Source organism: Artibeus jamaicensis, unplaced genomic scaffold (assembly GCF_021234435.1).
Source record: "Artibeus jamaicensis isolate MK-2021 breed Jamaican fruit bat unplaced genomic scaffold, CSHL_Jam_final contig_923, whole genome shotgun sequence".
Classification (NCBI taxonomy): Eukaryota; Metazoa; Chordata; class Mammalia; order Chiroptera; family Phyllostomidae; genus Artibeus; species Artibeus jamaicensis.
In genome coordinates this window covers 6,646,628-6,670,586 of record NW_026522014.1, presented here as the reverse complement: position 1 = coordinate 6,670,586, position 23,959 = coordinate 6,646,628, and the positions used below count along the sequence as shown (strand labels likewise).

Sequence of the window (23,959 nt, the reverse complement as noted above, 5' to 3'; positions counted from 1 at the left end):
GATCGTCATCCCATACACTGAGAGATGGCGGGTTTGATCCCGGCCAGGGCATATACCGAAGTTGTGGGTTCAATCCCTGGTTGGGAGGGTGGGGTGGCAGATGGGAGGCAACCACTAACATATCTCTCTCTCTCCTCCTTCTTCCTCCCTCTCTCTCTAAAATCAATAAAAACATATCCTTGGGTGAGGATTAAAAAAAAGAATCTATCAGAGTGTAAGCATCATACAAACAAAAGTTTGGAAAGGAATTAATGTAAGGACTATCGGGAGGTGTGACATACAGGCAGTAACTCTGAAAGAAGACTCAGTATCTCTAAGGGAAGTCTTCATCTTGCCTTAAAAATAAATGACCACAGAAGAATCAGAAATTCATAGTTTCTCCGCACATGTGAATTTATGACTATGAATTCATAGAGTATCTGATAACTAAATCTGGGTTATTAAATTCCTCCTAAAATCAGATATGTACATTTATTTTTTAAATGTTAATATCCTTCCAATATTTTGATTGTGCTGACTCAGAAAAATTGATGCTAGTCTTAGAGAGGTACACTTTCTTCCCAGATAACCAAGTAAAGAAATCAGCTCCTGTCCAATCGAGAGAAGACACTAACTGAAATGGGGCATCCGTAATCACTGCATCAGTAGGACGCTTGCCACCCACTCCCACTAGAGCTGGCAATGATGGAGCAAAGTTTCAAAGTACCTGCCTGCAGTAAGAACCAGGAACAGGCTGAGGACGAAGAATGCCTTCAGTGAGGAAAGGGAAAGTTTACCATGGGAAATGGTAGAGTAATGGGCTGAGGAGCTTGCAGAGAGAGTCATGTCAACAAGACGAGATGGAAAGGAGCCTTGAGAGGACCTTCGCTTTGCACAGGGCCAAATCTAAAAGGGCCTCTCCTTGGAAGGGACAAAAATAACCAGGCTCTTTCCACATAGTCCCATCATCTAGTGGGCACATCGATAAAGAACAAAGAGTCCTAAAATAATTTCCAAGGCCAAGAGAGAACTGATTATGCCTATTAACATTCTGGTATAAAGGTCTTATCACAACTGGAAAGGACAATCAATTTTATACTCTATAAAAGGAGCTCTTTAGAAATCTGTGTGACGAGTATAGTTCCTGATTCTGAATAGGAATCTGAAAAAAAAACTGTCAGCTTTCATATCTCTCTCTGAATAAAGAATAATGACAACAGTCTCTGTGACAAATAAGAATTTCTCATGATATCTATTCTAAAAATTTATAGGATTCTAAATCAAAATATATTTTGACAATATACAATTTATAAACAAAAGACTCAAACTTAAGTCAAAGATATAAACACTTTGCTTAGGTAATAATGACTAGAGATTAGCTCATGATAGTGTAATACTAGGGTTAAGTAGTTAATTCCATGGTTAAATATAAAGGAGATTAGGGGCAAAGGCCCAGGAAAAGTACAACTGTTTAACCTCAATAAGATATGACCGCCAGGCAAATGATAAACAGACATCTGTACTGAAACATATCCTAGTACCACCGATTTGCTTAATGCATAGAATCTAGTGAATGAAATCCAGCCTACAAACTGTTATTTCCCCTCACAATGTGTCCCTAAATCCAGCAATGGTGAACATTTTGTTGACTGGGAAACATACAACTAACTACACTTCTCTAGAATAAACCCAGAATCAAAAGGCTCAAAAAAAAAAAACGAAGGTTTCAGAAATAAGTGAGCACAGATGTTTATTCTAGCATTTACTTTCATAAATATTGACACTAAAGAACCAAATATGTAGCTGTGAAGAAGTTTATCCAAAATTGAATGCTTCATTAAAATCGGAAATGGCCAAAAGCTGCAGGAAACATCCTGAAGGAAAATGTCCTACACAAATGACACCTTTGTGGAGGCCATGGATTAAAATGGAACATGGTAAAAGCCAGCTCTGTGTTCGTGTACATGGAACACCTTCCACACCTCAACAATTCTACAAATATTGTGCAAAAGAGGCTGCCAGGAAACATTCCCGAGGACTAAAAGCAAGTTAACAAAAAATAAAATTACTAGTGTCATAAGTAAAAGTAGGGGAAAAGTGTCATAAAATATTTTAGAAGAGCATCACACCTTATTCTTCTGGAACAGCCACAGAACTGGCCATTATGATCTTAGTCAAAAACAGTGTATTGATATTATTGATTGAACTGTACTGCAGTCAAGATGTTGCTGCCCAGAAGCTACAAATAGACTAAAATCATAAAGTTCCAGAGTTTACTGTTATTGCATCTTAAGTTTTTTTTTCCTTATATGATAAAAGTGAACAAATATCAGACCGTAGTTTGGGATACAGCTTGACTCAGCTGTATTTTAGATATAGTTTAGAATAGCTGGGGCATTTGGAATAAAAAAAATTAACACCTCCAGATACACTAGAAAGACAATGTAGGAGGAAAACAAAACCATGCTAAGTATACAAAAACACAGGTAAACTGGATTTTCCTCTTCACCTCTAATTAGGATTTTTTTAACCCGTTTTACACGGGGTTGAGATAGAACAAACACTGAACAATATATGCACAAAGTTTATAAATAAAGCAGTTAACTTTTTTTCCAAAGATGATAAATCACTCACTTCTCTCTTTCTACCTACAGCAGTACCCCCTTATCTGTGGGGGATAATTTTCAAGCCTCCAAGTGAATGACTGAAACTACGGATAGTACCAAATCCTACACATACAATGTTTTTTCCTATACATACATACCCATGATAAATTTTAATTTATAAATTAGGCACAGTAAGAGAGTAATAGCTAATAAAATAGAATTATCAAAATACACTATAAGAAAAGTTATGCGAACATCTTACTATGCTATACTCCCCTTTCCTCTTCTTGTGATGACATGAAGTGATAATAAGCTAAACCTAGTCTTAAACCTGTATACCATCCTTACTTGCTTGGTGTCACCTGTTTAAGGGTATCCCTGGCTGAAGTCTTTGTATAGGCTCAGTATTTTTTGACACAACACACTGCTGTCAATCGGAACATGCTTCTTTGTTCATGTATCCCACCCACCAATTTAAAGCCTTTTCCATCTTTAACTAAGCACTTGTCAACTAAGCCATAACTTTTGCTGTTTGAGATGTAATGACAAAACTAGTACAGAATTCTTTTTCCTTCACAATTTCGTAGAATATTCATTCTTACTATAGATCTTAGCAACCTCAGCAATTTTTTTCTTTTCAAGTCAGAACTTTGAGCATTTCTTTCAAAGAAAGCACTTTACAGATTCTCTTTGGCATGTCAGAGTTGCCGTCATTACTACTCTTGTGCTTTAGGGGCTATTATTCAGTAAAATAAGGGTGTCTTCAATACAAGCACTGTGATACCTAGACAGCTGAGCTGATAACCAAGACGGCTACTACGTGGCTAGCAGATAGGGCACGTGTACTGAGTGGATGCACTGGACAAATGGGTGACTCAGTCCGGGGTGGGCAGGATGGAATGGGATGGGGTGAGATTTCGTCATGCTACCTAGAATGACATTCAATTGAAAACTTATGAATTGTATATTTCTGAAAATTTCCACTTAATATTTTTGGACCATTGGAAACTGAAACTGCAGAGAGCAAAACTATGGATAAGGGGGAACACTACTGTATATTTTAACTATCCTACTTTTACTTGAGGATGAAATAGTAATGAAAAACCTACCACCATTCACTAATCTTTCATTTGTATACAAATGATTAAGAGTTATCTACCAGAAGGTGGGCTCATTCCTAAAATTAAGGCTTTTGTCTTTTTATTTACTTGTTTCTGTAACACTTAACACAGCTACTCAAGAAACATTTGTTAAACCTCTGGACATCATTTATCTATACTTTCCTCAGTCTTTATGAAACAAATATTCAAAAACTAGAAAACACCTAACGTGATTTCTGGACCTCTTTACCAAAGACAGTATTCTGTATGTGAGGTCCAGCTATCATCACTGAGAATAAAGTGCAAAACAGTAACAAAAGTAATATGAATCCAGATCCTACTGCAATCTTATTTTTCCATATTTATATAAAAACTATGATTTCTATGCTCAGGAATTTCATAATTATGATAGGTTCATATAATAGTATACTTTTTATACAGTGCATATTCAAGAAACTTAACAAGTTTACATGAAATAAGAAGACCCATTTAACACGCTAAACTTCTTGTCCTGCCAAGCATTCTGAAAGGCCATGGAATCATTTCCACAAGCCTACTTAGTCTTGCTTAAAACAGCTCTGAACTTTTTTGAAAACTGATCTTTTCAGTTTTTAATCAAAGAGTAGTTACATGGTATCGTTAGTTGAGCTAAATTGCAAAGTATATAACAATACATACATTCCAGCAAGTTCACACAATCACCTTGATGAAATGCTTCTTATGTATTGACAGAAGCGCTGACAACAATGAACCCCACTGCCAATGGGATGGATGAGATGAAGCAAGAGTGGGTGGGATTCCTGAGATAAACTCCCAAGTGGCTTCAGCAGTAGGCGGCTGGTAGACCACCTTTTTAAAAAACTCTGAGGTGCAGTCAAGTTGCTAATGCTAGTAGCCACAGTTTTTCAAAATTAGTGCCTTATCACAACACAAGCCCAGTGAACATCTTCATGGCTGACAGAGGGCCTTCCACAGGATCATTCAGAAAACTTAGGTTTCCGTCACCCCATGACCCTTCCAGCCTCTGCGGCCTGCACTGCAGTCCTCTGCTGTGATCTCTGCACACAGCTGGCCGACGCAGAAAGAGAACATAGGGAGGATCAAACTGGGGCTTTTCTATTGAACAAGGATGAAAAGTGTTGCATGTCACTTAGCCTTACCTAACTGTAAGGGTAGGAAATATAGACTAAATGTGGCATCAAGACGGAGAGAAAAGAGGGTTTGGTGACTACCACAGAAATCGCAGCTACAGAAGGGTTTCACTTCCTTTGCCGTTTGTCTAAATTACCCTTGGAGATAGTCTGAGCCGAAGTTTAGAGTGAGTCTCACTGAATTATCATGAACTGTCACCACAAACATGATAATCTAACTTAACCTAATTTAAGGTAATCTATCTTACTCTACCCTGACAAGGGACATGTATTCCAAATATGGAGTTATAAAAGGATAATAGCATTTTCAATAAATGAGCTCAGCTTGCAAAGACCTACAGGTACACAAAGGAGGATGCTGAGGTGAGTCTTTGTCAAACTATGAATTTTGGATTTCAGAAATACTTCTTTTTTCTTTTTGTAAAGAAAGACTGTGCTTATAGTAGTGCAATAGCTAAATTAAAGATGGGGGCCTAACAAAGGGAAACCACTTCAGAGGTGGTAGTTCCAACAGCCCAAGGAACAAGTAATGAAGATGTGAAGGGAATAGAAAGAAGCTACCAAATTCAGAAGATAATTCTGAAGAGAGGGCACAAGACGCAGTGATCACTAGGATGAGAGAAACAAGGGAGGAGGAGAAGCCAACAGGCATGCTGGCAGGAAATGAGAACCTAGCTCAGTGACGCTCTGGGTCTGCATGTCTTAACCAAGGCTTTGCCTCGTGTACTGCCCATAAAGGCAACCATTCCACTCCACTTCTGTACCAAGTCTCTGAGTTTAAACTTAAATCATTTGATATTAATCTTGCTAACTGTACTTCTAATCATATTATTGTACTTCTAATTTAATTATTCTTGCATATGAATCATTAAAAACACATGACCCAAATTTTGAATTATATTGGGTAAAATTTATTAGTAAATTATTGTTTTATTAATAGGACAGAAAAATAAATAAGACCATTTTTTCAAAGTATGTTAGCTTAGGGAGTATGATATATTCTATAGTCTGTGAAATACAGGCTGAATTCACTTTAAATTAAAAATTTTTATACAAATGGTAACAAAACCAGAAAGAAGGTAAAGAGCATAAGCAAAACATCCAAAAAGTTATAATATTTTAAAATATTTAGATATTTAAACTTGCGGAATGTAAGAATTATGTCTATTTTAATTTGCATACACAGGTACCACCTATAAAAATAACCACTCCAGTCAACAGAAATGCAGTAACAACACTTTTCAATGCTTGTTTGAACTCTAAATTCAAATACCAACATAATCTCCTGCTCAAAACACACAAAGCTAACTCTGGCAGAGAAAATTATCACACATTTGTTGAGAAAACTAAATGGCGGATAATTGGGCTGTCATTCTGAACTATGCTAGTTGATTCAGAAAAGGAGATTTATATTCAAACTGATTAATTTGTCTGTCCAAACTTACCCAACAAACTCATTTTTACCAAATAACCCTGGGGTAAACTGATCAAAGAATTCAGCCTTAAAGACATGCCTCCAGTAAAGAAATATACTTGTAACATTTTAAATTGTAAATTTCCCCATAGTCACAAGGAAGATGTTCAGCATTGTATCTAGTTAGCTATCTACTGGTCTTATCTTATTGAGATAAGCAAAATCCCTAAGTCACTCCCACTCAGCCCATTAAAATTATTTAAGGTGTTATAAAAGGTTGAGGATGAATCTCTGCTCTGTGTGGAGAAAGAAAACATCAAGGCCTTCTCTCTCATACACACACACACACACACACACACACACACACACACACTCGTACACCCATATTGTGTAGTCCTTGGGAATAAACAGATTACATGGCTAATTAATTTCTTGGTCCTTAAGTAAAAATACCAATAACAGGCCCTGGCTGGTGTAGCTCAGTGGATTGAGCGAGGGTCTGAGAACCAACGGATCACAGTTCGATTCCCAGTCAGGGCACATGCCTGGGTTGCAGGCCAGTTCCCAGCAGGGGACACATGAGGGGTAACCATATATTGCACATGAGGGGCAACCAAACATTGATATTTCTAACCCTCTCTCCTTCCCTTCCCCTCTAAAGATAAATAAATAAAAATCTAAAAAAAGATTTTTAAAAATACCAGTAACAGTAGAAAGTTTTGTGAATCCTTTCGTAGAATTTACATAGAGATTGGTGCCTACACAGAAAACTTTTCACTTATGTGAAAGTTTTTCATGATAGAAGAAATACTTCCTCATGAAGCTGGGTAGATGGAAATAGTTTGCTAGGAAATTATAACTGAAGTAATAACTTCTCTTTGTAAGGACAAAATATTCCAGAAAAACCTTGGAATATTTATCTAATTTAAAAGCATGCATTTCCACAGAGACATGTGAAAAATAAAATCATTAGTACATAAGAGTGATTTCCCCTTTAGGGGTTCTTTCAATACCACATTTGTTAGAATCATTAAATTTAAGAAAGGAAATGGAAAAGATCTAGTCATGTTCATTTGTACAACTTATGGTATTAGTTAATTCTACTAAATGTCAGTAAAACATTTTATGCAGCAATAAGAAATTACACTATTCAGTAATGTGTTTTTACAACCTCAGATAAACCTCAACCTTGTGTAACTGACTTCCTAAAAAGTTTGTGTAAATAACACTTTGGTAAATTGAATAATTTTACTTGCACATAAGTTAGACATTCTCTAAAGCAAATAACCACTCCAAAATCTGCTCTACAGTTTCAAAGTTTTACATTATAATAAAGCACAAATTAATATGTAATTTACATTCACCCTTCCTGGAGCTTTGTATAATCATGATCTTTATGACACAGTCTAAAAACATTTAGATTTCTAACTGAAAACCCACCACCAAGCCTTGAGCATGTTGTTTAAGTTTCTCTTAACAGCGTCAGAAGCTGATTCTACGGAACCTCACTAGACCCAATTCACTTAGCAGAACTCTAAATGTAACTTAGAAACTCCCAATGTAGAACCGTATCTTAAAAATGTAACTGTCCTGACACACCCATCTTTGTCCCACCTATGTCTACTACAAAAAGTCTCCAGCTCCTTTTTCTTGTGAAGGTCTAAATCAGTGCTTTTCCAAGCTTACACATCAAGGTGAATAGCAGATCCTAAATGGAGATAAAAGTGATCAGCTATCTAAACTATTAGGCATTTTAGAAAGTAGGCCACCCAACTATAATCTTTTAATTCCCATCTCTGTCAGATATTTATAGGACTGCATGCCATAATAACCACTGTTCAGTAACTTGAACCCAGCTACATTTAAAGTTAAAAAAGAAATCTCTATGTAAATTCTACGAAAGGATTTAACAAATATTTACCAAAGGGCCTTCTAAGCACCAAATACCATGCTGGGTGTCAGAATGTTAAAAATGACAAGGTGCTACTTGGCAAAGTACACACTCACCAATATTACCTTGAATACGGAGTTGCAGAAACAGTAAGACAAGTGAGATGAAAAATCATTAACTAAATCGTTGTAAGTCTCTGGTACTGCGGTCTAAACTATGGGAACAGCACAGTGAGTCTGATCAAAGATTCAGATACAGCACTATGTATTCACTTTCTTTTACATTATGAGGCACTTAGTTCAAGAATGAAAAATATTTTAAATGTTCGAGACAAATATTAACAATAATTTCATTACTTTTTTTATGCTTTCCTATTTCCTAAAATTCCCATATGCAATTCTTTATTACATGGCTATATTCAGGGGCTACAAGTGTTCATATAACCCCTAAATTTTTAAAGTGTTCCATATATATGGTAAAAAAGTTAATCCAGAAAATATGATTCACCTAAAATCTGCTTTACCATGAGATTAAGTGTAACACTTATTCCATTAAATAGGGATATCCGTATAAAGACATTATTTTTTGACCACATGGCTTAATACAAAGTAGTACAGGGCAAATGTCCTAAAGATTTACTAACATGGGTGAATAATAATACTAAAGGCATAACACTAATAATTCTTTAAGGTAAAAGCTACAAATAAATAAAAATAAAAAACAAGTAAATTCTGGGTATAATAAAGAAAGTCACTGTGCATTCAAGCAAGATGTCAAGTTAATAGTAGATATTTAGTCAAAGCCAAATTGTACTAATTTCAATGGACACACAGGGCACCACTATCCAGGTATTATTACTATACAATATTGTTATTGCATAGTACTAGATTTCTATAATACTACAAGAAACTACGTCCAACAAGAAAATGTAGAATTCTGAAAGGGTATGCACATGTGTGCACAGAGAAAGTATCAGTGACCTCATCCTAAGGCCAAACCATAAGAGAATATTATACGTAATATGTCTAGGCAGCAGTATAGCTTAGACCTAATACATGACAGAAGCCACAGGATGAAGCTCTCCTAAGCTTCATCTAATAAAAGGAAAACACATATAAACAGAGTATTTGCTATTCAAAAATACCAAAAAGCTCTAACTTTGGAAGGCAAACAAAGCAAAATAATAATTCTTATATAAAGTCCAAAGCTCAAAAAAAAATAGTGAGTCAAATTCTTAGCAAACTTTAAATGAACTAACCTTATTGAGAAACACAAATGTGACCATACCAATTGCACCTGGAATATGTATTCTTATGGGTCAGAGTTCCTCAGACAGAGTAGGGATTCAATAAATATTTATTTTCTGGAAGGGCAGGGGGGAACCCATCTCTTTTACTCACTAACATACTGCCACAACTAGTATAATACCTGAAACTGACATTTCTTTAATGAATAAGCAGTTACCACTGAAATTACACGAAAGCTACACTAATCTCTGGCCATATAAAAACCAAAAAAAGATAAAGAGTGAACAAAGCAATGGACTGAACCGAGCATTTTTAAATAATAAGTCGCTTTGGTATGTAAAGAATAAATAGGATTTTAACATGAATTCTGTAAAGACATCTAATAAAAAATACTACAGAATATTGTAGTTTATTTTCAAAAACTTTATTTCCAAGCACAGTCCAACTCCCCAGTTTTACAATACTAATGAAACTACATTTCCCAATGTTTGCTAACCCCTATTTAATAAGTGGTAGGCACTTAAATTAAACAACCTAACTTTAAGCCTGAGAAGGACAGTTGATTCCTCTCAGGGTGATACATCAGCTGACCTCAGACTTCAGAAGAAAATGACATTGTCGAAGAGCTCGCAAAGATATTATGATCGTATTTTGTTTAAAGACTACCAGCTAATATATAAACAAATCTCTAATTTACTAATGATCTCTTTGTACCAGCACGGAAAGATCACTTCATAAGTTAAATGAGACTAGTAAAGTGTTTTATGGGTAAGATATGATGTAATCCTGAACAACTAAAGCCCTACTCGTTTTTATTATCGTCTAAGATACAACTATTACTTCACTAATTCAACTTATAAACTAATGTGTTCAATTAGAAAATTATAATTACAGAAGAAATGTTATGAGAAACTTCACCTATCACACAGACTCTACAGCAGAAGACTTTCAATATCTCAATAAAAATACCATTTCTAATGTTACTTATGGAAGGACTCATGCTCCACATTGACTATTAAAGAGAGTTTATAGTAAGCAAAAGTGACATTGAAAAAAGGGGCCAAAACACCCTGGGAGAAATTATTAAAATGGAGATCAAAATATCTTTTCTACATCATATCGGCAAACCTAGAAAACGTGACAGAGCCCACACAAATATAAATCAGTAAGATAGTGAACCTTGCTGCTTTGTCATATATAAAAAGATACTATTTTGAATGCTACTGAAATATCAAAGGATACTAAAAGTAAAGAATCAATGTTAGGGTTGAATGAAGCCTTATGATGCTTTGTTATAAGTGTAAAGCTTGTCACGTGTGAAAATACAAAAGACCTTACCCTACCCAGATTTTTTATTTCATGGGAAAGGTAGTTTTTAAAAATGAAATCTATATCCTGTCTTAACAAAGTGGCAGGTCCTTTAAGGACTACGGGAAAGGCCTACCGATGACATAATAAGGTTCTAAAGTGCAATGACATTCTCATATGCATACCTGAGGCTTGAATCACTGGAAATACTTGCAGCTGTTTGAAGTTCTGTGGACCTGGAGTCTGGTCCCATTTAGCTTCCTCTTTACCCACTCCACCTCCTCCCAAAAGCTATTTTTTGGCCTTTCCAGGATTTGCCTGTATAAGGACTGGGATAACCCACTGTGCCTGCTTTCCTGCTCCATAATTAACTGGGTTCCAAAAGTAACATTCAGCTCATTTAAAATCAGGACTTAGAGAGTTACATGGTCCCTCTGGGCCCTCTGTGGATTCTGCCTGACCTTGGGCAAATTAACTTCTCAAGATGTCATTTCCTCATCTATGGAGAGGCGTTATAAAAGTACTGTACACTGGGTTCCAGTGAAGACAAGGGAATGACATAAAAGCTCAATAAATGATAACTTTACTAAAAATAACCTAGTCTATACAATGCTACAGTAATCAAAACAACATGGTACTGGCAAGAAAACAGACAAATAGTCCAACAGAACAGAACAGAGAGCACAGAAATAAACTCACAACATGTGTACATTTACCTAATTTTTGACAAAGGTGTCAAGAAAACTGGATACGTAGATGCAAAAGAATGAAACTGGACCTCAAAAATATACACAAAATTATTGAAATGAATTAAAGAATTAAATGTACAATCTAAAAAAATAAAACTCCTGGAAGAAAATATAGGGAAAAAGGTCCTTGGTAATGGTTTTGGTGGTGACATTTTGGATATGACACCAAAAGCACAAGCAACAAAAGCAAAAATAAACTAGATTACATCAAACTAAAAAGTGCTGTGCAGCAAAGGAAAAATCAACAAAATGAAGGCAAGCTATGGAATGGGAGAAGATATCTGTAAACCATACACCAATAAAGGGTTAATATTTTTAAAAAAATAAGAAATTCATACAACTCAATAGCAATAAAACAAATCAAAAGATCTGAATAGACATTTTCTGAAAGACATATAAATGGTCAACAGTACATGAAAAGGTACTCAGAATCACTAATCATCAGGGAAATGCAAGTTCAAATGATAAGGGGATACTACCTATTAAAATGGCTATTACCAAACCCCCCCCCAAAACAATGGAAGTGTTGGCAAGGATGTAGACAAAAAGCAACCATATTCACTGTTGTTGGAAATGTGAATAGGTGCGAATGGGAAATGGCATGGAGAAGGTTCCTCAAAAACTTCAAAACAGCACTACTATACCACCCAGGAATCCCAACTCTAGGTAGATATCCAAGAAATTAAATCTGTATCTTGAAGAGATATATGTACCCCAAGTTCACTGTAGCATTATCCACAATAGCGAAGATACAGGAATAACGTGAGTGTCCACTGATGGTGGAATGAATAAAGAAAATGTGACCTATGTATACAATGGAATATTATACAGCCTTTAACAAGGGAAATCCTGCCATTGACAACAACATACATGAACATGAAAAACATTGTTCTAAGTAAAATAAAACCAGACAGAAAAACAAACTCTATATAATCTCACTTATATACTGAATTTAAAAAAGTCAAATTCACAAGAGAAGAGAGTAGAATGGCAGTTGCCAGAGGCTGGCAGGTGAGGGGGATGGGGAAATATTGGTCAAAGAACACAAACTTTCAGTTGTAAGATGAGTACATTCTAATAATGTACAGAATGGTGACTATAGTTAATATTGCATTGTTCACTTGAAATTTTCTAAGAGTAAATCTTAAGGGTTCTCATCGCATACCATCCATAAAAAAATGGTACCTGTATTACGTGACTAATGTGCTAATTAGCTTGACTGTAGCAATCACTGCATAATTTATGAAATGATAAATATATCATCACGTAGTATACCTTAAATATGCAATTTTTATTTGTCAATTATATCACAGCTAAACTGGGGGAGAAACAAGAAAAAAAGAATTACTGACTGTCAAATAATACAAAATGATTATATAATAATTTCAGGAAATGTTTCATTAAGTAGTTAATTTTTTGGTAATGTAAGAGTTAAATGCAGACTATTCAGAAAAGCTCTCCCTGTGGTCATACTTGGCTAAATAAGGGCCTGTGACAGTCAGTAGGCATCTGAACCATTGGGCAGCAATTTGTAGCAGTTTTTGCCTTCTTGTTATGAAATGTATTCAGATGTTCAGTGGATTTAATTCTAATAACTGGGAGACAATTTTGGGCACTAACTGTGCAATGCAATAATGGGTTTCACTAGTTTACTTCATCCTTATTTTTGGTGAGTCATCATCAAGGTGCCCCATAATGGCACTGCATTAAGTTATGAACATACAGAGTTCACACCCACACAAATTCAGTGACAACTGTTAGCTCTTGTGAGGGCCAAATTAACCTAGCATCAGTTACTGGGACAATCACTTGAGACCAAAGTTTCTACTTAGTGAGTGGTTCCGGAATCATTAATCAGCTTACCGCCACATATAACTATCTTTTAATATTCGTGGAGAAAAGTACTTCTGCTCACTATAATGATCCCAGGACAACCCAGATTCTAGATGTAAGGAAGGCCAAGCACAGTCAAGTTCACATTCTTGAGCTCTCAGGAACAAGGATTACTCTTTTGTTCTCCCTCCTGCTCGCTCACTCTCTGTCACAAACACATGCTCAGCCTTTTATGCAAAGAACAAATGGAGAAATATGACTAATCCATCTATTTTGTATTTCAGTCAACATTCTAGGCCTTACATTTTTAGACATTCTGAAAATGTCTAAAATAATAGAAAATCTGTTCTCTGGTACTTTTTTAGCTCAGAAATCATGACTACTCACTAAAATTAGAGTGGTTTTGGAATTAGGAGCAACAGGATAGTCTTGTGGAATAAACAGTGGATCTGAAATCAGAAGATCTGCATTTCAAATCCACTTTCCTGACGAGTGAAAGCATACATTGCCTTGCCCACAGTGAGTACTCAAATGTTTTCTTTCCACCTACAACTGGAGACACAACACGATACAGGAGAAGTCACTGAGGTATTCATGAACTTGCCCCGAGTATTTGCCTCAGTAACATTCACTTGAACAACACTGCTTAAAGGTATCTGCCATGTTTGTTCCTACTGAAATAAAATACCAGAGAAGTATTTTCCCACATTTTATTCACAGAATAAGTGAAATCCTCATTTTCTTTTTAATCACTACTAATCCACTACAATTTGTTTTGCAGAATAAACACAAATCTTACTCTTCTAAAATCAGCTGGATGGTGGGTGAAGTCCTGGGCAGTTCTGGAGGTCCGGATGAGGGGCAGAGAGACACAGAGGTGGCTTCTGGCTCTTCCATCACTTTCTTAGGCTTTCTACATCAACAGATGAGTAGCGTTCTTCTCTCTTTCCTCAACTTACCTCTGGCAAACCCAGTCTGAGACCATTATCAGATAGACAAGATCACCCTCTTGTTAAAACAAACAGTACATTACACCGAAATGGCACGAGTGATCTGGTGTCTTTGACGTTTAATAGGAGAATAAATTACTGAAGACAGAGACAACAGCAGGGCAAGTGCTGTGGGAAAGCCTATCTCGGTGGTGTCTGGGAATTTTAAGCTCTGGAGGAAAGAATGAACTAACATTAGGAATAACAAAGTCATTAGTATATATTCCTTAGCAGATGTTCAAGTTTTAGCTAGACGTGAAAGTTTGGATAAAATAGGTTTTTAAATTTTTTTTAATTTAAGAGTAAGAAAAACCCTCTCCTATTAGCCACTGGTGAACATTGCCATTTATTACCATTATTATTCATTGCCATGGAGACCAATTATTTCTTAGCTTTCTAATTCACATTTAGTCTGCATTATCACAAATAAAATAAAAATCACAAGGATGCTATTGCCAGTAATGTTGACATTTCCCCAATATGTAAATCCTAATTTGTATTAAATCCTTGAAGAAATATACACTGCAGTAAATGAAATGTCCTTTCATAAAAAGTACTTTAAATGATGAAATAATTTTTAGCTCAATATATACACTCTATGCTTTACATGCAGCTAAAATGACCTAGGTATTATACACCTTAGGTGTATGATAATCAATATGTTTAGAGTAAATGTTATTTGAAAAGAATATAATCCTTGAACATAAAACAGTAGTTTAAGAATAAGTAACTTCTATAAATTCAGTATCTATTTTGCTATTCACTCACTGATCTAGAAATTTTATACACCATAACTGCTGAGGAAAAGTAGATAAATAAATAATAAATGCTGTTGATACTTAATGTAGTTTTCAATGGCTGAAAACTTTCCCCCCCAAATCTGTATTTAAAACCTGTCACTTCAGTTAAAAAAAAAGCCAAAACTTTTACTATTTTTCACTCTAGTATACAAAAGCTTTGAAACAAGTTCCTCTAAGAAAATTAATTTTAAAGAGGAGGACAGGAGGAGAACCTTAATTTCCAAGAATATCCACCTGAAAAAGTAACTTTACAGGAAGAGAGCATCTGAATATCTTTTAAAAGAGAACAAAGTAATTAAAAATGTTGGCATTCCACAAACTAAGCACAGCATAAAATGACACAAAAGGGAAATGTAATGAAGAGATAAAAATCTGAAAGGAAATTAATTGATTAAAACACATGGGCACACACATACTGCATGTAGTCATCCAGCATCATATGCTGCCTGGCTCTGTATTGTCTTTTAAAATATAATCATAACTGCCTAATGTATAAGACAGAAGAGCTCTCAAGATACTCATGAAAAATTCTAATCAAATTTCACTCCTGAGTTAGTGATCTGTTAGAATACTAGGCCTAAATAAATCTGTCACGTTAAATCAGGAACCAACACACACTATTTTCCATAGCAGGAGCTATATAAATTACAAGCTCCCCCATGTTTTTGTTAACTAGATTGGTACACTTAAAAATAAGCGGTTCTCTCCATCTAGAGTACTCCAATACAAATGTTTTGATGTCTTCTAGAGTTTATCATTCATTGTGATGCTCAATCTTTACAAAAAACCACCAGAGGATTTGCAATTACTGCCTACTATTTTGCACAGTAAATATTGCATTTGTTCTGTTTTTAAATACATATGTTTTGCTGTATGAGGTTTTAGAAAGAAGCAATGTTATTATATTTTCTTTTGGTTGTCACTGATGATTTAAGCTTAAAGATCATTAATTTTAACACTAAAATCCTGTTATACTCTCATTTGAGTTGTTCTATTAATCTCAAAGGTAGACTTTATGTATTACCATTACAAAAAATAAGTATTTGCATAATACTTTATGATTTTACATCTATTACAAACACATCACAGGGAGCCTGAGGATGCATTCAGTAGCTTGTCATTCACCACTCAAGACCCTTCAGAACCAAACAAGGGGGAGGGTGACATTCTGCTAATGGCACAAGTAAAAAGAAATGAATATAACTAACAAACCCTGAAGTTTTAAAAATACAAAAGAAATTTTAAAAATACAAAAATATGATCCACGTGCAGAAACAAGATAGTTTCAATTTATAAAACTCTATGTCCTCTCTGCAGAAGCAGGCTGTGTTTGGAGATTCATGTATTTGTTGTAACACCTATTTAAATTGTCTAAAACTATGCTATAAAATTAAAGGAAATTACCATCTTCTTGCTGGGTTATAAAATAATACCATATTAAAATTGAATGTACCTATTTAAAGGATTCAGCTATTCTTCAGCCTTATGAAATAACCTAAGTACCATATCTTTATTATTCTAGCCTTAACCCTATAAATATGCATATTAAGAATGTTTAAGAGATAAATAATAATAATCTAACATGTTTAGAAATTACTACGTTGTTGCATAATTTCTTCTCAGTAAAACAATTCCAAAGGACATTATTTAAAGCTTCCGTATTTTCTTCCATAACCACCAGTCCAGATAAAAAATACGGAATGCTCCGTTATGTCACCTCATAGCACGTAAGGCTTCTTGTAAACAATATGCCTCTATACCGAATACATATCCCTTGGGTCACCATCTACTTAATTTAACATTTTAAAATGTAGTTTCATACCCAGCATAACACCATCTCAAACACACACACACACACACACACACACACACACACACACACCCCAGAACAGTGTGCAGAAAAGGAAGGAGGTGGAGAGCAAGAAATGGAGCACGTTGTTGTTTCTCATTCATGCAGTATAGTGATGTCAGTGTCTGCAGCAGCAGAGGCGGCGGCAGGAGCCTTGACCTGTGGAGACTAAAATCCACTGAAGTCAGAACCTTGCAGAATTCAAAAGAAACTGAGTAGGTAACCGTTTGAAAAATTGCTCAACTGGTCATAATATGGATTTTAAATGGCTAAGTAAATAGAATAGTTGTACACTTTTAATTTGGGTAGCTCTCCAGCCAGGCGGGACGTGGAGAAGCAACGTAAAGGTAGTATCACCAGGGGGCTGGGGACAGAAAAGTCTACGTTCAAAATAATTTCAATGTAAGAAACTGACAATATCACCTGGTGTTAAATACAGCAAAAAAGCCTCATCCATTCCCAGTACCAGCTCTCTGATGATGCAAATCTGCCTACTGCACAACCAGACTCAGAAGTGTTTTCATCATGATTGCATTAAAATTGCATTAAATTTGGATGTGCCATACTACAACAAAGAGGATAGTTTAAGCCTGATCACAAATTTCATTAAAACTGCTTGATGATGGACCATGTAATTCCTAAGCAATTAAGGCTTTTGAAGGATGCAGAAAAACAAGTTGTACTATGATCTGTTGTAAGATGCTAGTGTTTATCAACAAAAGAGGAGAAGGTACTAGATGGCCATTATACTGTTGTCGCAATTGCTGAAACTACTCTTACTCTGCCCACAAAACCCTCTGCACACAATCTGTCTGTAATGCTTCTTTTATGGCTCTTATATTAGTCCCTAAAAGAAAATCCTAAAACTCAATCTATGGACTGTTGAAGCCAAATCACTCAAAATTTATGTAACTGCTGCCTTCTTTTCACTCTGTTACCTCTCATTTCATGTAGCTCTAGAAAATGTGCAAGAGAGTTGCATATGGCATTAATCTGTTAGAAAATGGTGGCCTTTTTATAAAATACAGCCAAAGATGTGTGTTCCGTGGTGGTCATTATTAGGGCGATCACGTTGTTTTCATTCATTCATTCAGGATTTGCTGGAGGATGTCAGTTTCTGCAGCAGCTGGCTTGACCTGGGGGAGGAGTGGGGGAGCAAATTCCTCCTGGTGCATACAGATTACAGGATGTATTTCTTAGTGCTCATGTACTCATACCTTGCCTCACCATCAAGTGGTCTGAAAACAAGTGCCTTAACAATGTTAATTACAGGTCAGAAATATTAAAACAAAACACCAAAACTGCAATCTATCATAACAGAAGCACTTTCTCCAAGTCTAAGACTTTCATTAGGAAAACTCCATTAAAAAATTCCACATACCACATAAACATTGTACAGAGAGCTCCACTGTGTTTCCCTTCTAAGCAGAGATTTTCCACTTAGCATGATCTGTTCTCTCCACAATGCAGCAGCAGGAGCAGCAGCAGCAGCATCTGTAGCTCTAGCCTGGTATCTAATAATATTAGGTACTCCACTCTCCCTTATGAGCTTTAAGTCCCTGTTTTGGCTAGTTTTTCTTTTCTCCCCAAGGACTCAACTAGATCATGCACTATGTCCCTAGACATAAAACAAAACAAAACCAAAACAGAAAACCTTAAGGGAAGCCAACAGCATCCACTAGTTCACTATTACCTTTGACACCTAACAAAAAAAGAAACTTGAGATCCTTTAACAGCTCAACTGAACTGTAAAGTGTACTTAAAAATGGAAGGAAAAAGTGAACACACTTCACAAACAGGTCTTTAAAATTCACCATGAAAATGTCGAACTGGGCATAAACTCTTTCCAGTGCAGTACTGCTCTGATGCATATGATTACATAGACAAGGGGGGGGGAAGTAAACCAAAACACTATATATTCTAATTGCACATCCCAAACTGTTCCCTCTACACGTCCTTACAACAAATATCCTTACATCACAACTAATGCCACCATCTCTCAAAAAAAAAAAATTCTTGTAGTCAAAGACATTAGGAACTTTGAACGAAAGCACAAAGAGGCTGCTAGAGAGTTTGTGTGAGAGTATTTTGTCTGTGTTTCGCCCTCCTTCCCCCGCTACAAACAGCAAACATATGAGTGAGCTGGTCAGCTCTTAAATTGAAAAACCTTTCTATGCAGGTGAGTGATGGAAGATAAAAATCTGAGGGGCAGCTGGAGGGTCAAATAAAAGTTGCTTTGCAGTTCGCTTCTCCAAGCCCCGCAGCGACCGCAAGGGGTGAGATTCCCAAAGCCACGTTCACACCTTCGATAATGCACTAGCAAAGAGAAGCCCGGAGAGGCTGAAGTTTCCGCGGAGGGCACCGTCGGGGAGACGCAGCCCGGGAGGACGGAAGGGTTGGGCTCGCTACCTCTGCACACGGGCGAGCCGGGGCTCCTTCTCTCAGGTGAGTTGCTCCTCCGGTGGCTCTCAGGGGACCGTCTTGGGCGGCCCTTGGTCCGCGGCGCCTGGTCAGTCGGGGCGCCGGCCGGCGGCGGCGTCGGGCTGGGCGGGCTGGGGCCGCGGGCCGCGGCGGCCCCCGGTAGGCTGCCCAGCGAGGCAGCGGGCGGGCGCGTGGGACTGTGCTGGCTGCCCCGCAAGAGCTGATAGGGAACCGTGGCGCGGATGGGCTGCAGCAGCCGACCGGCTCCCGCAGCCGGAGCGCAGCCTACTCCGCCGCCTCCCGCACCGTTCCCACTCCCGGCGACAGGGACCGCGGGAGGGGAGCCCGCGGCGCTGCGCCGCATCCTCTGCGGCGGAGGATGAGGGGTCTGGGAGGAACTGGAGGAGGAGGAGGCAGTGGACATGGTGGCTCCGCTGGCCCTGGACGACGCCAGCCGAGCCCGAGGCGCGGAGCGGGAGGCGCACGAGCGTGTGGGAGCCGGCGCGATAGTGCGTGCGAGTGTGTAAGGGGGAGGGGCGGGGGTACCGGGGAGGGGGAGGAGTCTCCCGGCTCCCCCTTCCCAACGCACACCCCCGCCGCCTTAAGCGAGGGGGAGGGGAAGGCTGCGAAAACAAACGTCCAACGGCCCCAACCGCCCGGTCAGGCTTGCTGTGGCGGTCACGGCCGGGGCCGCGAGGAGCCCGGAGCCGCCGCCGACCGGGACATAGCGCTGACAGGGGAGAGGGGCAACCGTCCGGATCAAGGAGCCCCGGGGGCCGCTCGCAGCCAGGCGAGGTTGCACGCTCAGGCGAGCCGGGACTCCTGCTTCTGGGAACCGGGTAGGGAGTAAGGGCCTTGAGGTATCTGGTTCTCCCGGGAACCCGCGCCACCGCAAAAGCCACCGCCGCCGCCTCTGCCTGCTCCTCACTCCAAAAGGCAACTAATTCCCCCACCCGCACCATGTCCCCAGCACCGCCTCCCGGTGCTCTGGACCCGGCAGCTGCCGCAACGAACATTCCCATTGGCTCCGCCGGTCTCCACCAGAATTCGACTGATTGGTTCCAGAATATGAGTGAGTGGAGCACCTACCAATGAAAGTGTAGAGTTCTACTTCGGAGGTGGGGCGTGAAGGGTGTAAGAGTGAGGAGGGGGCTAAATAAGCAGTGAGAGGCGTGAGAGTTGACAGCCTTTGAGGTGAGAGCCAGACTTCGATTGGCCTTCATTAGGAAAGTGGGTCCGTGTGTCTGCGCGTGCCCCGACACTCACAGACACGCGCACGCCCCGGTATGCAGGTTTCGAGGGCTCCACCCTCCTGGGGCGGATTGTACAACTTGAGACAGAGGACACTTAAAGGAAACTTTACGTTGCAAGTGCACCTGTTCTAGTAGGATGTTTTGGAGTAGGAACCAGATTCCATTCCTTTCCCTCTAATTTTAGTAATCTGAGTTTTTGTACGAGTAGACTAGACTACTTGATCAAAAAAAAAAAAAAAAGCAGTGTTTGGGTGCTGAGTTGAACAATGGGTTGATACTTTTCACAGCCTATCCTAACATTTGTAGTTATTCGGTGAAACGAGATCATCAAATTTTAGGTTCCGGGACAATTACTCTGAATTGCAGGGGTCAAAAAGGACTTGTACATCATTACACCGTCGGTTAGATATATTAATGGAGGGCACCCTGTTGCCTTTCCCCAGAAGCAGATGGCCCCTTGGGAGAAATACATACCAGACTTAATGTAACAATCCATGTGGTAAAATTAGTTTTTATTCTGCAATGAAACTGCAGAGATACAAAGATTTTGGATGAAGTTTACCCTACAATAAACCAAAGTTTTAAACCTTAATTAAGCAGGAACAGTTCATTTAAAGGTCTACGGTTAGTACCCTCTATTAATTTCCTTGAGATAAAAAAAGAGAAGTGGGAAGTCACATTGGTCTACTCTTGTGTCTGCCCACACTAGCAAGCTTCCTCTGATTTCAGGCAATTTATGCAGGGGTCAGTTTCGCTTAGAGGAGCCATCCTTCTCTGTTTCCTTGTGCCCACAGACCAGAAAGCACAATAGGTTCTATAAAAAGTAGATGAAACAAACCTAGTATAAATACTGGAATTGCATCTAATACTTCATCCTGTTAAGACTAGTAATAGTTCCTCACTTTATCACACATTAGAGTAATTAACATCTATTGAACATTCACCACATGCCAGACACTGTTCTAAGAATGTTTTATGTGTTAACTCATTCAGTCCTCCTATAATCCACAAGTAGACACTATTATTAGCCCCAGTATATTCTCAGCTGAGGCACAAAAAAAGCTAAATGTCTTGCCTGAGATTACTTGGCTAGTAATTGGGGAGTTAAGAATCTAACCTGTGTGGACTAACTTGAGTTTGTGAGAAAGCCCTCTGCTTTGGCACAGCACAGCTTAAAGATGTGGAGTACGTGTTTGTATTTTCAATAGTCCACAAATCTCATCTGTGAGGTAAGTTCCCACTAGTTCAAAAGAAATTTTACAAGTGAAGACAGACCACTACATATATAGTTTTGCTTTCTAGAATAGTATGTTTTAATAAAAAATACAGGAAAGACTTTACACTTTCAAATGTGGTATAACTGACCTATTGTGTCTCTGTTTCCACCTAAATTAAAGATTCCTCGTTAATTAGGAAATTGCATTCTTTCTTGAGGAAAAATAATGATAAATGCCTTGCTTCTTTCCAATGACATTTTCAGCATACTATAAACAGATAAATTTAATAGATTAAAATACATGAAGGTAAGAAAAATGCTGGTCAATTGCTAAGTTGTTGATTTGATTACAGCATGGTTTCATAATAGAAATGTTAGCTCTGGCCATTCCTAAACATAAGCATGGAACAACCTCAACACATTAGATTAAAATAATCCTAAATCTATACCAAGCCACAGTCATAATATCAATACTTGATTTGGGTTTAAAATAACCTACCTGTCCACATTTTAAAGACTTTGTATTTGTTCATATCTACCATAGCCAACTTCAATCAGACATTTAATGTTAATCTAAATAACCCACAGAAAGAACTACAGGGGTGGGCAAAGAAGTAGTTTTATAGGAAAATAATGCAATAATTAGTGAATAATAATACAAGAATAAACACTGTTTTGTATACCCATAACTGTAAATCTACTTTTGCCCACCCCTTTAGTATGACCATAAAAGACTAGTTTCTTTTTTTCAAACATTTTATTTAATTTTAGAGAGAGGTGAAGGGAAGAAGTAAGAGAGGGAGAGAAACATCAACGTGTAATTGCCTCTCACGTGCCCCCACTGGGGACCTGGCTCACAACCCACACATGTGCTCTGACTGGGAATTGAACCGGTGACCCTTTGGTTCACAGGCCAGTGCTCAATCCACTGAGCCACACCAGCCAGGGCCAAAAGACTAGTTTCTGTTGATGATAAGTCATCATGACCTATTTGGGGGGTCAGTCAGATTCTCTATGCTAAAGAAACCTTGGTTGTCTCTTAGCCTATATTCTCATAAAATAAGTACTGATTTTCATGGGTAAGGAATTCATTCTTTAAACAAATCAAATGTAAGCCAAAATAAACTAAACCCAATGACTACTTTCAAATATCCATTTGTTGAGTTCTTAATATTTTATTCTTTTAAGGATTTCCAGGGGGATAACAGAGGCTTTAGGAAAAGGTTCTCCTCAGTGAACTGGAAACTGCTTGGAAGGAGGGGTAGACTGCTGGGCTAGGAGAGCGTTGCCCCACTCCAGTGCCAGCTGTGAGAGGCCCCAGTGCAGATTACCGCTGTGGTGACAATCTCTGGAAAGTCTACATAAGACTTAATGTTAGTAATGCCCTCTTGACTGTGTTATCCTGGCTAGAAGAAGAAGACTCTGAAAGCACATTCCTATGACATAGGAAATACCCTTTTCTCAGTAGCCCATGTCTTGTCTGTCTGTGGGACAAGAATTGACCATGAGAGCTAATTTGAGGTAGAATCTTATTATACATACTTTTTAGTTCATATATGGTAACGGACTATATTTTAGGTTTAAATGAGAACTTGGAGTCATTGGCCACATATGATTACTGTGCAGCCCCATATGGAGAAAGAATGAGAAAAGGAACCTACAGGCCTACGGAGCTACAAAAACCTCTCTTCTCGTTTCATCCAGGTTTGCCAGGCCACTCATCCAAGGCCCGTCCAAATGTAAGAAGCAGTCCAGGCTGTCAGTATTAGCAATGAGGTCATGGCTGAAAGAGAACACTAAACAGATCTGCACTGAAGTTCATCTTAAGCTGATTAAGCTCTCATGTAGGTAGATTCTTTATAGCAACAACAACAAAAAAGCCTTGCCTGAATTCTTGTCCCTGGCAGATGCTTACAGTAAAACTCCTTACTGCTTGTGACAGCCTACGTGCGCCTTTGCACTGGGCATTCCCTCTGCCTGAAAAGTTCTTGCCCCAGATATCCACGTGGCCTCTCTCTCGGCTCCATCAGGTCTTTCCTCAGATTTCACCACCTGCATGGTGACAGCTTTTCTGAAAACTCTTTTGTAAAATTGCAAGCACTCCCTAGGCATTCTCCACTCTACCCCACTCTTTTTCCCCCCACAGCATCTGT

At 38.3% G+C, this 23,959-nt stretch overlaps 1 protein-coding gene across 5 annotated transcripts in view; it reads right to left on the bottom strand.

Annotated features, from left to right (window-relative positions):
- The window catches only part of GLCCI1 (glucocorticoid induced 1), a 91,793-nt gene extending 71,808 nt beyond the window's left edge, over positions 1-19,985 (bottom strand). For all 5 annotated transcript variants that reach the window (XM_037158864.2, XM_037158866.2, XM_037158867.2 and 2 more), the window contains exon 1: positions 19,326-19,985. In XM_037158864.2, coding sequence (XP_037014759.2) covers positions 19,326-19,761 — 436 coding nt within the window. In that variant the 5' untranslated portion in view covers positions 19,762-19,985. The remainder of the gene's footprint in view (positions 1-19,325) is intronic.
- Positions 19,986-23,959: the final 3,974 nt, after the last annotated feature.